Genomic DNA, 15,671 nt, shown 5'->3' with positions numbered 1-15,671 from the left:
AACAATGTATACTAGACATCCCTTATTTTGGAAATAAATTGATCCAATTTAGAAGGATCGGAGGGTCCACTCGGTATAAATGGGTTAAACATGTTCACCGACTTACGACATCTTCCGCAGAATTGTTTGCAGGCGACCTCCGCGAGACCGTTGTCTAGACAGATATCCGATCTGCTCCTGTGCATCTGTTGACAGGCCAGCGTGTCGATGTCCTCACACGGCGCCGTCGTCGGCAGCATAACCGTCGTCAACGACGACGGCAGCGTGGAGCCTGAATAATATAAGCCTTGTTCTGGGAAAACTGGGCTTAATGCATGTTCCTTAATTGTCTTCCCATATTAGCCTGTGCATTCCGCACTGGCTTATCAGAGACCACTATTCCGCCTTAGCAAAAACCCAGTTGTGTCGTCCCATACTACAATCTGCGAATTACACAATCGTTCGTAAGCAGGCGCAAAGAGCATTAAGTTTACTTTTCAAATAATGTCACGTTTTTTATATGCAGTTAATACACGTTTCGTCTTTCTAAGCGCGCATCAAAATGTTGAAGAAAACAATGACACATCTTGCATAATATTTAAAGCTAAATCGAAAACATTATGACATTCAGAAATATGTTTTTAACGGAGCAATTTAGAAAAAAAGGAAATTGGTAACTACTAGTTCGACTGATCCTGTTCTAAGAAACGTGTATCTGCAAAGAAACGCAAAGAGTTTAAGTCATATATGAGGTAATTTCATTTTCCACAGTATGCGATGCACACCGAGTCACCAAGCGCCGTTAGGCAAAGGCTCGGTTGCGTTGCATGAATGCGCGCGCACGCCTGAGTGTCCAAGTAAGCGCATGCGTTCTTGCTATTGATCGCGGATATCATCAAAATAATACAGCAGGAAATCAAGAACGCCACCGACCTACTTCCTGTTGTTCCTGAAAGAAAAAACAATTCGAAATTCGCTCGTTAATCTATGAATGGTGAATATACTGTACATCGTAAAGTTCCCAAAAATGTGAAATCTTCCGTATATTACGTGAAAGGACAAACGGTTGATTATTTTCACATACCACGTCCGTCGTCAGTTAAATGTTCCAGTACTATGGACTAACAGATCGGTATGGGAAAGTGTGCAACGGTTTTAGAAGCCTGTTACCAAACTAAAGATAAGATGTCACGATTTGGAGAATGTTAAGGCGACACCGATGTATGTAACCGTTGGTATGCGACAAATGCATTAATCCATTTATGCTCAGCGACTAGAAAAATGCCTTAGAAAACAGCGTAGACCCAGATGAAACGCCGCATGTTGCGGCGTCTTATCAGGGTCTGCGCTGTGTGCTTAAAGGAATTTCTGTAAGAAATAATCTAAATTTAGAAATAAATATACTAGACATCCCTAATTTTGGAAATAAATTTATCCAATTAAGAAGGATAGGAGAGTCCACTAGGCATAAATGGGTTAATTACTTTCTGTAGGCGAAATTCGCATTATACGGAAAGAAAGTTCACCATCACCTTATAATCATCCCCCCAACGTTAACTATATCAACGTTAACAATAGCAACGTAAACAATAGCAATGTTAACAATAGCAACGTTAACTATATCAACGTTAACAATAGCAACGCTTGTTAACGCAAACATCGAAGACACGTGAACGCGGAAACGTAAAAAGGACGTAATTATTGCATATTTTACATAAACAAGTATATGTTTCAGTAAGTATGTCTTAAATATCGTACTTTTAACTATCTTGTCAATGTTTGTATTTAATCCCATAAAAGTGTCTTAAACAAGTGCGATGAACGCTTTAACCAGCCATTCAAAGATGTTGGTCACACTTGTTCTACACTGATAATGAGTTTAACGTGTACTACTCGTGCCAAAGGTGTGAAGATTATTCAGTTGCAAAATTACGCGATTCCCGTTCGTGTGCGTTTGTCGCCAACATTGATAGCCTCGTTGACTTCAAGAATGCAATACATATCCACGGTGCGTATTCACTGGGCATGGATGCAGAGAAAAGACTGTTATGGTGATTTGGAGTTTCTGTTTATAGAATTTGCACCTGCAAACACGTGAACAGACTTCGAGAGCACAAAGCGAATAGCGATTTTACTTAATTTTATTTAACTTTTTTTAAGAACCATAAACTCTTCGTTTACAACTCACTGAAGCTTCTAATCAGGAATATACTTCTGAAAGTGAAAGATATGTACGTAATAACTGTTATCACTGTAAGTGCAGAATGATCCATGAGTATCATGTTGACCCATAAGTGTAATATTAAATATTGAATAACAGAAATCCCAAAGTACTCTTTTAACATGTATATACATTTTCAAACTAACAGTTACACATGAATGTACATCTTATCAAAGTATATTATGATGAATTAAAGTGGAATGTTTAGTTAGAACCCCTGTAATGCTCTTTACTTTTTACTTTTATACATATCAGATGTATTCAAATATTTAGTTTTTGAAACATACTGTAAGAAAATAGGATTCGGAATCTGTAAATGTATGGCAACTCTGTCAACAAACCTTTTCGATAAGGTGACAAAAGACATGAGATTTGTCATCAAGCATAACATTTTTCTAACAAATGATCTTCTAACATTCAGTTTTAACTCCATTGAATACTAACCCTAATGGAGTTATGCTCCAGACTTAAAGGGGCCTTTTCACAGATTTTGGCAAATATTGAAGTTTGTCATTAATTGCTTTATATTGATAAAAAGAAACATTGGAACTAAAAAGCTCCAGTAAAAAGAAACAACAATAAAATTAAAGAAAGACGAAAAAGTAACCATCAGCTGGGCTCGAACCACTGACACCTGGAGTAAAAATTTATCACTTAAACCACTCGACCATCCGTGCTCATACAATGAATGATGTATTTTATACTTTATATAATTTATGCAATCTTCGGTGTGTCACCAACTATAACGAAAACTTACAGAACTTTCCAAATTATTCAATCGTTTCGCTTTGGAAAGCGTAATAATTTTCAGGTTTTTAAATCGTTGATATTTATTGGATATTTTAGAGCATTATAAATGTTCAGTATGACTGTTTCCTCACGCATATTATAACTTCAACGAACATTTGCGAATCTGAAACCATTTTTTTTAATTTTGTCAATTTACCAAAACGTGAAATGGCCCCTTTAATAAACCATAAGGGCAATATCTAAGTACTCTGAACTTCCTCACACAATTTCTTATATCGTACCTTTATATGTTTCGAGTTATACTCCACAGACGAGGTGAGACGGAGGGACAGATGACGGACAGACGGTGCATTCCACAGGAGGGAAGCCCATATGTTTTTATTTGTATGTTTATATATGCTATAATAGAGAGCTTCACCCGATTGTATAAACGCTAGTTAAACTTACCGCTCGGTAACATTCAAACCTTGGTAATTTTGCGGTTATTCAGGTTTAGTAACCTTCAAGGTAACTCGATTGTACAAACACAATATACCGCAAAGTAACCTAACCGCGCAAAGTGGAATTTAATCACCGGTAACTTTAACCTAAAACATTTCCACCATGCATTTTCTAATGACGTTATTTTCGCGCGAAGTGTCGCTTTTTGTATTTTTTTTATATCAAATTCATTTACAAATGAATTCACAATAAATAAGTGTAAATTTAACTATGAGTTCATCAAAATGACCAGGGACAAATTGATAATGATGTCGGGATTTGCATCATTTAGCGGAATCCCTGGTGCTTCCAAACTGCAAGAGAGTGCTTACAAAGACGTCTATTCTTCTTGTTGTTCTAGATGTTATATAAAAATTATACATGGTCGTCGTAACATGCTAAACTATTCTTCTAATTTGGCTTATGTATTAAATAAACTTACTTACTTTCTTGTACAATAAGGGAATTTACCATAGACAAATAAAACATTGTTCAAGTTTAAATATATCTTTGTATGCAGAAATCTGCAAATGCAAATGTAAATTAAGTCAAATAAAGTGTCAGTCGCTGCAATTTGTTGTTTACTCGTCGAAATTGTGAAGGTCGTCGATGTATAGCTTTTATTATGTCGCGCGCCGCGGCCATTTTGTGTAAGTTACCTCTCGGTTACTTGTTCTTACCCACCTAGGGAAGCAGGGTATGTTTTAATTGGGTTTTAACCGATCGGTATAACTAACCAAATTTTATACAAACGCTTACCGACCAGTAACCAACATGTTACCGACTTTTAACCGCCGGTATTTGGTTAACCGCCGGTTTATCTGTTTATACAATCGGGTGCAGGAGTTCAACATCGTCTACCGTAAAACTAGACCATCTTTACTGTAAACCCTCTAACTCAAACACTTTTTAACGAATCAACTACACACGGGTGATTTTCGAAAGCTAATACAATCAGAAATTGACCCATTTCCAAAATCATGTTTGGTCGGACACAAGTATGTCCACATAGAGATTTTCCACGTCGATCACTTTAAAGAGCTAAAACTCAATAACTAAGCCATTAAAGGGTAGATAAACAGCACCTGTATGCACATTAAACATTGTATGGTCTAGTTTTTACGGTAGACGAAGTTGAACTCCTCGTCTCTATTATAGTATATATAAACACAAAAATATGGGCTTCCCTCCTGTGATGCATACTAATAATGATTTACCAGAAAGGAAAGTTTTCGATTTCAACTAGCATTTAATTAAGTATGGAATATATTTAAAACGGGATATCCATCCTACGCGATTAGACGTAGAACAAGTAAAAACTATTTTTACATAAATAAATAAATAAATAAATAAATATATATATATATATATATATATATATATATATATATATATATATATATATATATATATATATATATAAATATATATATATATATATATATATATATACTGTAATTGAGAGAAATCCATATTTCAGTTGTATTATTTTGTAACATATCATGTGAGGCTTAAAATAAAATTACGGCGAAGATTGTAAAGAAATACAAAAATAGTATCGACAAAATACTAATTTTTGAGACAATGCATATGTTGTTAGAGGTTTGACGTTTTAACATTTACTTCATGAGCATTTTATCAATTACATATAAATATGCATTTAGTTGTTTTGTTGCTATATGTGTCTTGAAAGTACAATAATTATTGCATTATAATTATTATTATTATTATTATATGAATTGAATAATAGTAACAATAATAATAATAATATAATTATTATTAATAATTATAATTATTATTAAAATAATAATAATGGACTGCCAAAAATGTACGCCGTTTTAATATAGATAAAGGGTACCTCAACAAAAATCAAATACTTTCACAAAATGAAACCCAAAATGTCAATAATTTGATTAAGAAATTACATAACATTTATATGGTGAAGCAAGTACTACACGCCATTATGTAAAACTGACAACAAAACACATTTTATAGTGTTTGTCAGCTCTGTTGGTATAGAGCGCTTGACTACAAATTCGAGGATCGCGTTTAATTCCCCCGCCACATAAACCATATTTTAAACGTGTTTTATTGTTTGCTACTTGTATATACATATAAGAAAGGTTATGAATCCTTTCTCCTGCTATTCTTTATCTCTATAAATATGGCAGATATGATTGGAAACAAGTATTTCGTTGTTTGTTTGGTTGGAGGTTTCGTTTTTTTAAAGTATTTCAGTAATATGACGGCGGATCGTTAACGAAGTCGTACATGAGGACTTGATTTACGGCTTGCCGTCATATAACTGAACTACTGTCGAAAAAAAAACACGAAACATCCCACCCCACCAAACATACAAAAACAAAAATACACATAAACGATAGTGTTAACCAATAGTGTCCGTTAGAATGTGATTTGTGTTTGCTTTTCTGATCGAAATAAATTGAATGTCTTTTGCTAAACAAGTGGCTAACTGACTTTGTCTGAACGCCATTAAGTCATTAGCGTTGTGTTAAATACCTTTGGCAAAATCTACATCAAGATTTGTTCACTAATTAAGCTCATTGTCTACCCCCCTCCTCCACCCCACCCCTCCCACTGGATCACTCTTCATAAGAAATGTAACCGCACATTTACATAAAAATTATAATTAATAATTAATATGGCGTATCGTGTTTACTAGTCAAAGTAATGGTGTACATATAAATGTGCTTTTTCCGCCAAATAATAAAATCAATCACAATTTATGATGAATATTTACTTCACAGTAAGCAAGAAAGAAATCATGAAGCGAAAATGTTTGTTCACAATGCAGTACAGAAAGAAAAGAAAAACAGACAGAGATATACAAACATAAATACATTCATACGTACGGCCGGATAAAAATGTTTTATAGAGTTTTCGACTTTAAGGGCATTGACCGTTATCCTAAAAGAATGCAACAAATAAGAGTGCCTTAGAGTATTTATGTGTTAAATGTGAGGTATATACTCAGCATGTTGTGCATGGAACGCTTCAGAGCTAATTGTGTTGTGTGTTTTTTTTTCATTCAGGCTATTGGTATTTTGCCTTGAAGAGACCTTTTCACAAATTTTTACATGTATTGCCGATGGTCATTAAATGCTTTATAGTGATAAATTTAAACATTGGACATAAAATCTCCAGTAAAACAAAACAAGAATACAATTAAAAAAAGAAAAAGAGTTACCCTCAACCAACTGGGCTCGAACCTCTGACCTCTGGAGTCCTGAACTAAAAAGTCTTCCGCTTAGACCAATCGGCCATCCGTGCTCATGCTATGAAGGACTGTATTTTTTACTTAATATAAGCAATCCCCTTAGTTGCACAAAATATAACGACAACAACAGAATTTTCCAAATTATTCAATCGTTTCCGTTGCAACGCTTTATAATTTTCGGGTTTTTAAATCGTCCAAGATGCATATAATGGATATTTCAGAGCATGGTCAATGTTCAGTATTACTATTTCCTCACAAATATCATAACTAAAACAAACATTTGCGAATCTGAAACATTTTTTTTTATTTTGTCAATTTACCAAAACTTGGAAAGTTCCCTTTTATTCAAAATGTCAAAAACCGACAAACGGCGTTAAAATGAATATTTTGATGCCAGTTTTGCCATAAAACTACATCATAACAAAATGATTTGATACGTAGATTGTTTTGTCGTCACTAAGACAACGTTTCGAACCCTAGATTCTTCGAACAACTTAGTACATTTTATCGGACAAATAAAAAAGCACAATTCTATTGTTTACAGCATAATGTTATCTTAATATAAAAATAACATATGCATCATTAATTAAATTAACATAATAATATTATTACAATATTAGTGTATTAGGGATAAGCAGAGGAAACTAAAGTAATACGGATAACATTTCTTGTATTACATATACGTTGTATTTTTTGTACGTTTTGATTAATACTGTTCCTTGATAATATGTCAATTTAAAGGTCCCCATTAAAATAAATCTTTACGTGATTTCTAGAATAAATATGTTTGAAAGCAATAAAATTCAAAGTACGAGAAAAACATGTGTTTTGTTTATGCATTTATATGCCACTTTAACGGGTTAAAGATCCAGGCTGTTTTAAGTGAATCAAATGACAATATGACAATGAAAATAGGTCTATTTGTACTGAAAGGTATCCGACCAAAAATACAAACAGTAATCACAAGTAATGACAGTGTATACAATATAAACAATAGTAATCGTGAGACGTGCTAAGTTTTATAAAAGAATAATGCTTATAAATATATAGTCACACAAGGCAGACTAAAAATAAGTGACACTCATTTTCAATAATATACACATTCCTATGTAGACACAATGGACAGAATCTCTATTCCCTGTCGAATCCAGTATAACGACCCTTTTATTTTATAGCATAAGTTGGTGACTAGAACAACAAAAATTCGATAAACATTGTTTTAAACTATTAGACAATGGTGTAGATAAGTAGCGCTCTTGTTCAATTAAGCTTTTAAACAATCTATAGTGCAAGCCGTTTGACCAAACCCTGTGATGTAACTAGTTGTATGTAACCGCATAATTGAGCTGTTGTTAGCCTATTGTATTTTTTGGTTTCCAACGTTTTTATTTCTGGATCGAATAAGCGCTTCATATTTGGATATTGGTAATTCTCAGCAATTCTTATTACAATTAAGTCATTATAAATTCACACTTGCAATGGTTGTTTAGCGATATTAGTACTAATTGTATAATGACAAATGGATGATGGAGTCATTTTGTTTTAACCAGTTTCAACTATTTAATGTGATAGTATAATCTTCACAATGTCTTTTCCTGACGGTTTTGGTCTCGAAACGAATTGTAAAATATTGGGCGCGCACGCCGTTTATGAAAGTTTCCAAACCCGACAGCGTTTAACAGAGAACCTTTTCCCGAACTTATTTCGGAGGAAGTAACTTTATATTTACACCGGCCTAAAACGGTGTCTATATGAACTAAATGAAAATATTACGGCCGCACTAAAGGTTTCAATACACTAATTATAATTTAACGCGGTACGGCGGAAAACTGAATAACTAAATCGACGAAGAATCGATTTCAATTCCATTTTCACTATCGTTTTCTGTACGATTGATTTTTAATTTCAATTCGTTTTCTGTCAAATACAAATCGTAAAAACGATAAAACGAACCTTATCTGTTGCCCTGCTAATGCAAAACTATTTTTTACGTTTTGATTCAAACATGCTTACGTCCTTCAAAACTGAATGTGTGCGCTTTGTATTTTATCGCACGTTTTATGTCTCCATAATTCCGCCGAGTATAACTATATAGGTTTGACAATTGCATCGAATAATTTTAAAGGATTCGTGTTGGTGGAAGTTGCCAAAATATGTTTGTTAACAAAATATTGAGTCTTGTGTGAGCCTTTTTCTCTTGCATTAAAGTGGGTATGCACGATTTCGATATGTGTTTAATTGTAATATATTGATAATACTATGTTACAATAACACAAAATAGGCAAGACAAATTAAACATTTATGACGAATTTCATAAAATGCAAAAAAGACAAATTAACGCTATGTACCGATTGTGACGAAGATATTTCGAACATATTTGCCTTCATTAACCGAAACATTGGTCGTTTTATTAGGATCGGAGTTAGTGTTCGTGTTTCGTGTGAATAGATATCGTTGCAGGAAATTAAAATGATCCGTAAAACTAAATTTAGATTGACATCGTATATGCATGGTATACATACTGGCGAATTCGACTGTACAGACATTTTCGATTTCAGAATAAAATATCGGGCTTATTTCGCATTTTTTTAAACATGTTCTTCTAAACTTTTATTTTAATTTATATTGAAATATATGTATAATACATTTTTTACACATTTTATATTTATTCATAAATATTTGACAAAACCGTGCAAACTTTAATAACGTATCCTTTGTTTTCCTCCAGCATAATTTAGGTGTAAAGTATGATCCAAGTACCTGTAGAGCGACAGTCTAGTCGTTTTGTGAAAGAACCATCGCTAATACTCTCTCAGTGGACTATCGTTTCTAAACATCATAATTTTCGATTTGTTTCGTATTAAGCCGCATACCCGTGGACTCGCAGAATTCCCTTATTCGATTTAACTGTATATGCAGTTTGCTAGCGATCTCGACAGGTGATGTCATGTCATCTGCAAATAAAACTGATGGCAGGTGACATGCATATGTTTAAATCGTCGGTTCATATTTATTCGTAGTCTGATTGCACATAAGAAGTGTTTACAATACATAATCGATTGAATAAATATCAACAACAAGCAAAATGTTGCAAGGTGAGCGAGTTGAATGTTACTTATTGTATGTGCTGGTACTACAGTTGTATCAAAACAGACGCGATTGCCTCCCATGTATCATTAAAATGGTTTATAAATATTTGTATGCAATCATAATATTAATTTCTAATAATGAAATGGCGCAGGAAATTCGAAGGTAACATATTTGCTAATTAGGATTTTTTTTACATCGTCTTATATAATTATTTAATAATGTTAACAGTTTTCACGTTGTTTTAGTCCCACAGCATTTGTTCTGCAGTCGTGTATTATATTTACATGTGTACATTTTTAAAAAGTGAATTTTAATTTTAGGGCAATTTTATTTAAATTAAATAAAATGCGTCAATCGTGATGGGTTATTTTTCATCCTCGTTGTTGTTTTGGTGTTTCATTGGAAAATGATAAAATATACATGTGTGTGGCTTTTATTTGACAATTAACGATTGCTTTAAATCCAATGATGCATAACAACGATAAAATGTAGAAAAAATCAAATATATGCATTGTACAAGACAAACAAATAAATATATACATATTATATAAGCACCACACCAACGGACATCAATATTATAACCCGTTTATCATATCGTCATTTATATTGTGTCAAATGTATATGGATTGTGATCCAAGTGTTTTTACTATTGTTCGACTAGTTGCCTTTGTCTAGACAATCAAGTCTTAAGGAAGGTGACACTGTGCAATTAACGAGTGTTATTCACTGCATTTAACAATGGAGGAGATTTACAATGTTGCAATAACGGCTTTTAAGCTGATTGTCGGAATTCTCCACATACAAAGAACTGAATACAAATGATAAAACATATTTCACTTGAGCAATGATCACTTTAATATCAGCAAACATGTTTTTCACTTTATATACAAAGTTTTGTAAGATATAACACGAATTGAAATTGTCAAACAGTAACACAAACGCATTTAAATCTCAATATCTCGGTCACAATGTCAAACGTTTGAATACTGGTATAAGTTAACAAAAACGCTTTTAATTATCAAGGTCACAATTTCAAACGTTGTTTTTTGTGTATATTATCTCAACTTTCTTTTAAAATAAGTGAAAGTTTTTTTCCCTCAAAGATATGTACCAACGCTTACTTTTTCCGAACTGCTTTGGAAATGTGTTATATCTCGGATTTCGTTGACGGAAACTTCCGAAGTCTGCATTACGGTCTGCTTTGATGAATTGCTCAAAGTGCGATGCAAGTTGTGCAAGAACGGTACTCTCTGGAACAAAGCCCTCCTAAAGAGAGTGTTCCTCGCAACGTAGATAATCGGGTTCAATATTATGGAGGATTTGGCGAAGAGGGCTGGTAACACGGTGACCACAACAGGGAGTTTTCTGAAGTAACCGAAGGCGGAGCAGAGTGTGACAATGGCATATGGAGTCCAGCTAATGAAGAACGCACCTGTGGTAGAAGAAAATAATTGTGATTCCAGCTTTAATCGCTTCAATGATTTATGTCGTGTTGTATATTGTCCCGTAGTGTATATGAAATAGTAACTTACCTCAAATAAAAGACTAGTAATATTTTATATCCTAATAATGTCTGCAGAATCGCTCTTCCTATATTACATGGTTGATAGATCTATGACAGAATTGTACATTCGATCAAAGTCGTCTTTTACTATGAAACTTAAATTGGGATCCTTAAAGTTTAATATAAGTAACCCATGTATGACCTTGCAATCGATTTTACTCGAGTCAAGTACGAAACTTTCACTATACACCGTATGTAATATTGGTTTGCGATTTATTTACGTTTATAATGAAAGTTAACGTGTATGATCACATTTTATACGATAAACTCCCTACTAAAGGGAAGTCAATTTTATAGCGGATGTGTTGATAAATTATAACTCAATTTGAATTTATGTTTTTATTTTCAAATATTGTTTACGATTTGTATGCTTTTTTACGCAGATTGAGCAAATGGTGTTTCGCAGATTGAATGGTATGACCATGCGGTCAAAACCATGTGACCTCTAGATCCTACGTATTTATAAATTAAATGGAATATATGCAACTGATCTTGGAGGGTACTCACATATCATGCACAAAACAGTGATCGCCATCTTTCTGTCATTGCGTTGTCTGTTCGTTCGTCCATTCAAACTGCTTTGTCCGAAGATTCTGGTTCTTTTGCATTGCAACTGTTAAAAAGATAAGTTGCACTATAATAAACAAACTCTTCAACACCCTGGATATCAGACCAGTAATTTCATATTAATTCTTGTATTATGTCCATTTTTTGTTAATTTTTAAAAGTGTATTATTAAAAAACTAGTATTTGTAATTATATGTTTAGCATCAATTTCTACATCAACATAAAGCGAAAAATGTTAAACCGATCACATAGAGTGAGGCTGAGGGTATTATTCTTATTCTTGTATTATTTGTGTAAATTTATTTTAATGTATTTTAAGAAAAAAAAAATCAATTTAAATTTAATGTCCTGAAGTAGCTTTATTACATTTCTGCCACATGTAAAAGTTTTTATGATGAATATACTCGTTGAACACTTACAAAATGTTTAGAACCATCGTCTCATGTAACTCTTTTAAAGTCGTTTTGCACATAAATATAATGACTTTTTTGTGCTTCTTTACTGTGTTTGTATCTTCAAAAGTGAGCCGTTAATAATCTATTATGTCTGTCTGTATTGGCTAAATGATAAAGGAAACAAACTTGTAGAACAAAAAACGAAGTGACAGGCTTTGGTGATTCATCCAGGTTGCGGAGGGTACACTAGTAAACACATATATATTTATGTTTTACCCATTTGATTTATCGTGAAAAAGTCCTTACCGTTATGAAAATGTTCCTGTAACTGAAAAGAATGAGCGAGAGGGGGCAAATCCATCCGCATATTAAAATGGCCATAGAATATGTGATGTCAGAGGTCACGTGACTCCGCCAGTTGATTGCACAGCGCAAACCAATGCCTTCCAGTGAATAGGAATTCCAGCCAATGGCTAAAAATATAAACAGCCATTGTATTAAATATATTAAAGACCATTACACAGTTTATTTGAATCAGACGATTAATACTATACAATCTACAGACGATTCTGTAAATAATTTGAAAATCCTTCAAAAACCATTAATTCGGGAATTTTATCGCAGCTTTAAAATACAAAATCTACATTGAGAGAAATGTGGTACCCTATGTAATTTACTGAATTTGGTAATTAGTCATTTGCTTTCAGTAAAATATGGTTTCCAGAACTTCAGTTTACTAATAATACTGTAATTGTTATCACTTTATGTTAATATCCCTCTTTGAACATAAATTAAAAATATATCATTGTATATCTTTTCTGTTACAAACATACTCACCAGGCAACAAAGCCCAAACAAAACCATGCCCAAAACAGCATATAACGAGTATGAAAGCTTTTTGTTTCGTCATCACTATGCCGCGTGGTTTCACGATGATGACGTAACGGTCTATTGCTATGGCGGCAAGAATGGAAATCTGGCTGATTCCAAACCACGTTGTGGCAAAGCCATAGAACACGCAACCTGGAAAAAGAGAAAACGAATACCTGATAAAATCCTAATTCAAAGCCATGGATGGTAATAAAATGTATTTACTCATTTTTTCAGACTTGAACCTTTTGATGTACCAGGTTTCATGTATGACAATATTATATATCCTTCTTGTCTAGAAAAAGCAAGAGAATAAAGTGGTATCAAGTTATATCATGCCACTTGTCATCAAAGTGGTATTATCTCACAATAGATCTTTATACCGATTCATTACCTGTGTCACGAGAGTCTGAATGATTATATCTATCTAAAAATAGACATTTTGCAGAGATTTCACTGCAAGTTGCCGCTCAACGATTTTTACGTCTACGAAACATGAAACGTTGTGACATAAGTAGCTATAAAAATGTATCCACCTTCAATTTAATCTAATAACTTTGACTTCATGTATTTGTTATGTAAAAAAAATGACAGCATAATATACGATTCAAACACATATTTATAAATAAAAAAAAATACTGTACAATCAGCTTCTATGCCACTTAAAAAGCTTATAGATATTTGTAAGATTTGTTGTGAATTTTTAACCCATGCATTTCACATACATTAAAATGCATCGTTGTTGAGGAGATGTTTTATATTATAATTTACAATTTTTGTTGAGACCGACAGCATTGTATGCACAATTATAAAGTTATTTCGCCGAAATTGCAATTGAAATAAGGTTCAAATGAAAGATTAAAAAATAAATAACCTCTTAAATTGAAGCTCACAAAATTAATATTTTTAATTTCATATTTATAAGACGCATAATTGCTTTTAGGTAAATCTGTATTTTCACATATGTGTGTTGTTATTATGTACGTGCCGATTTTGAAGTACATTAAGAATTTAAATGTGTATGACACCACAATTTTTGTCAATGACAATTACATTGATTCTGTATTTTGTAAAAACATGACGTATCCCTGTCTATAAGAGTGTTTTGCGTGCCTCGTTGATTAAATATATCAGATGTATAGTAAGTTGATTTAATCAATGTTCTTTGGTAATATTTTTACATTTCAACAGTTTCGGTAATATTTTGTGTTTTATTACAACTCCATCAGGACAAATGTGATGTTTGGAATATAAAATTATACTTAACCAATTATTATAAATAATAAGGATTTTTAATTAACGAAGCTTGACATAAAATTGGAAATCCATATCTATAAAAATACTCACTCTTATGCATTAAAGTCTTACCGTAGCTGATAGTTATGCTTTTAAAGTGATTTTATAATGACATTCAGTGAATTTTCGTAATGAGTATGTGCTATTAAATTTGAAAACAAATTCGTTATAATGAAACATGTCTAAAAAGAAGCCTATAGTAAAATTTTTATAGTTATATTGTTATGTCATTTAATGCATTTTCCTAACGGGTATTTGTACTTGATTTTAAAACAAAACACGTTTACGTAAAATAAAAGTTTAAAAAAGGCAAACCAATTCGTCCAAAGACCCAGTGTTGACTGAAAGAAGAAGCAATGATCATCCAGTTTCCGAACACACACATCCCTATATCCGCTAGACTGAGTCCGACGATGAAATAGTTGTGCATGGAATGTAGACGCCTATCACTGTAAAACACGTACAATGTCAAGAGGTTCTGGCTCAAGCCGAAGATCAACACTAGGACAACGTAAGCCCCATAGGAGGCGTACACGGAGCTTGAAATTACAATGTCTGGTTCCGTTGGCATTGACGTTGCGTTCGGTGCCATTGGTGGCGTTAACGTTTCTTTGTGGTTTACTACAAGATAAGGCACTTCCGCAATCCGCGCTGCAGAGATCATGTTATCCTTTTTGCTGTCGTTGTGAATACAATGGTACAACGCTTCTGTACATAATGTGAATTTTATTTCATTGATCTGTATTTATTTTTCATTATTGCGTTTTTCTGCGAAACGTGATTTATTCGTATCAGTTGCGCGACAAAGTTTGCAATTCTGTAGTCATGCAAGAACAATTATTAAACCTTCAATAATTATCTCAAATTCTCCGCCGATTAGATAGTTCTTTTATCGACGTTGAATTAACCTGTTATTTGATGCTAATTTCTTCTTCTTCAAATTGCTGCAACATATGTTCAAATATGATAATTATGTACTAAACATTTCAACTAGAATCCAATATGAATTCCTGTTTCATAAAAATTATATGTTCCAGAATCTGAACTCCTTGCAATAACAAATTTTTATCATGTAAAGACGCTTTTATTCAATGACGTTATGAACTGCGATAGCGGGCCGAATGCCACTTATATACTGCATCCAATCACTCCGGCGCCAATCGCAGGTTTCCTCTCTGCGACATCTCGTTATCACATTCCCGTTCACAAACTCTTTCTTCC

The 15,671-nt window shown here is 33.2% G+C and overlaps 1 protein-coding gene across 1 annotated transcript; it reads right to left on the bottom strand.

Moving 5' to 3' along the window:
- Positions 1-10,345: 10,345 nt before the first annotated feature.
- LOC127849269 (visual pigment-like receptor peropsin) lies at positions 10,346-15,114 on the bottom strand. The gene is made up of 5 exons (XM_052381986.1): positions 14,766-15,114; positions 13,122-13,307; positions 12,591-12,757; positions 11,830-11,935; positions 10,346-11,190 (listed from the first exon to the last, which is right to left on the bottom strand). Exons 1-5 carry the CDS (start codon positions 15,112-15,114, stop codon positions 10,856-10,858), a joined length of 1,143 nt encoding a protein of 380 aa, XP_052237946.1. The 3' UTR covers positions 10,346-10,855.
- Positions 15,115-15,671: the final 557 nt, after the last annotated feature.

Source organism: Dreissena polymorpha, chromosome 10, assembly GCF_020536995.1.
Source record: "Dreissena polymorpha isolate Duluth1 chromosome 10, UMN_Dpol_1.0, whole genome shotgun sequence".
In the NCBI taxonomy this organism is placed as follows: Eukaryota; Metazoa; Mollusca; class Bivalvia; order Myida; family Dreissenidae; genus Dreissena; species Dreissena polymorpha.
Note: the sequence above shows the minus strand (reverse complement) of the source record. Positions and strands in the feature narration are given on the sequence as shown.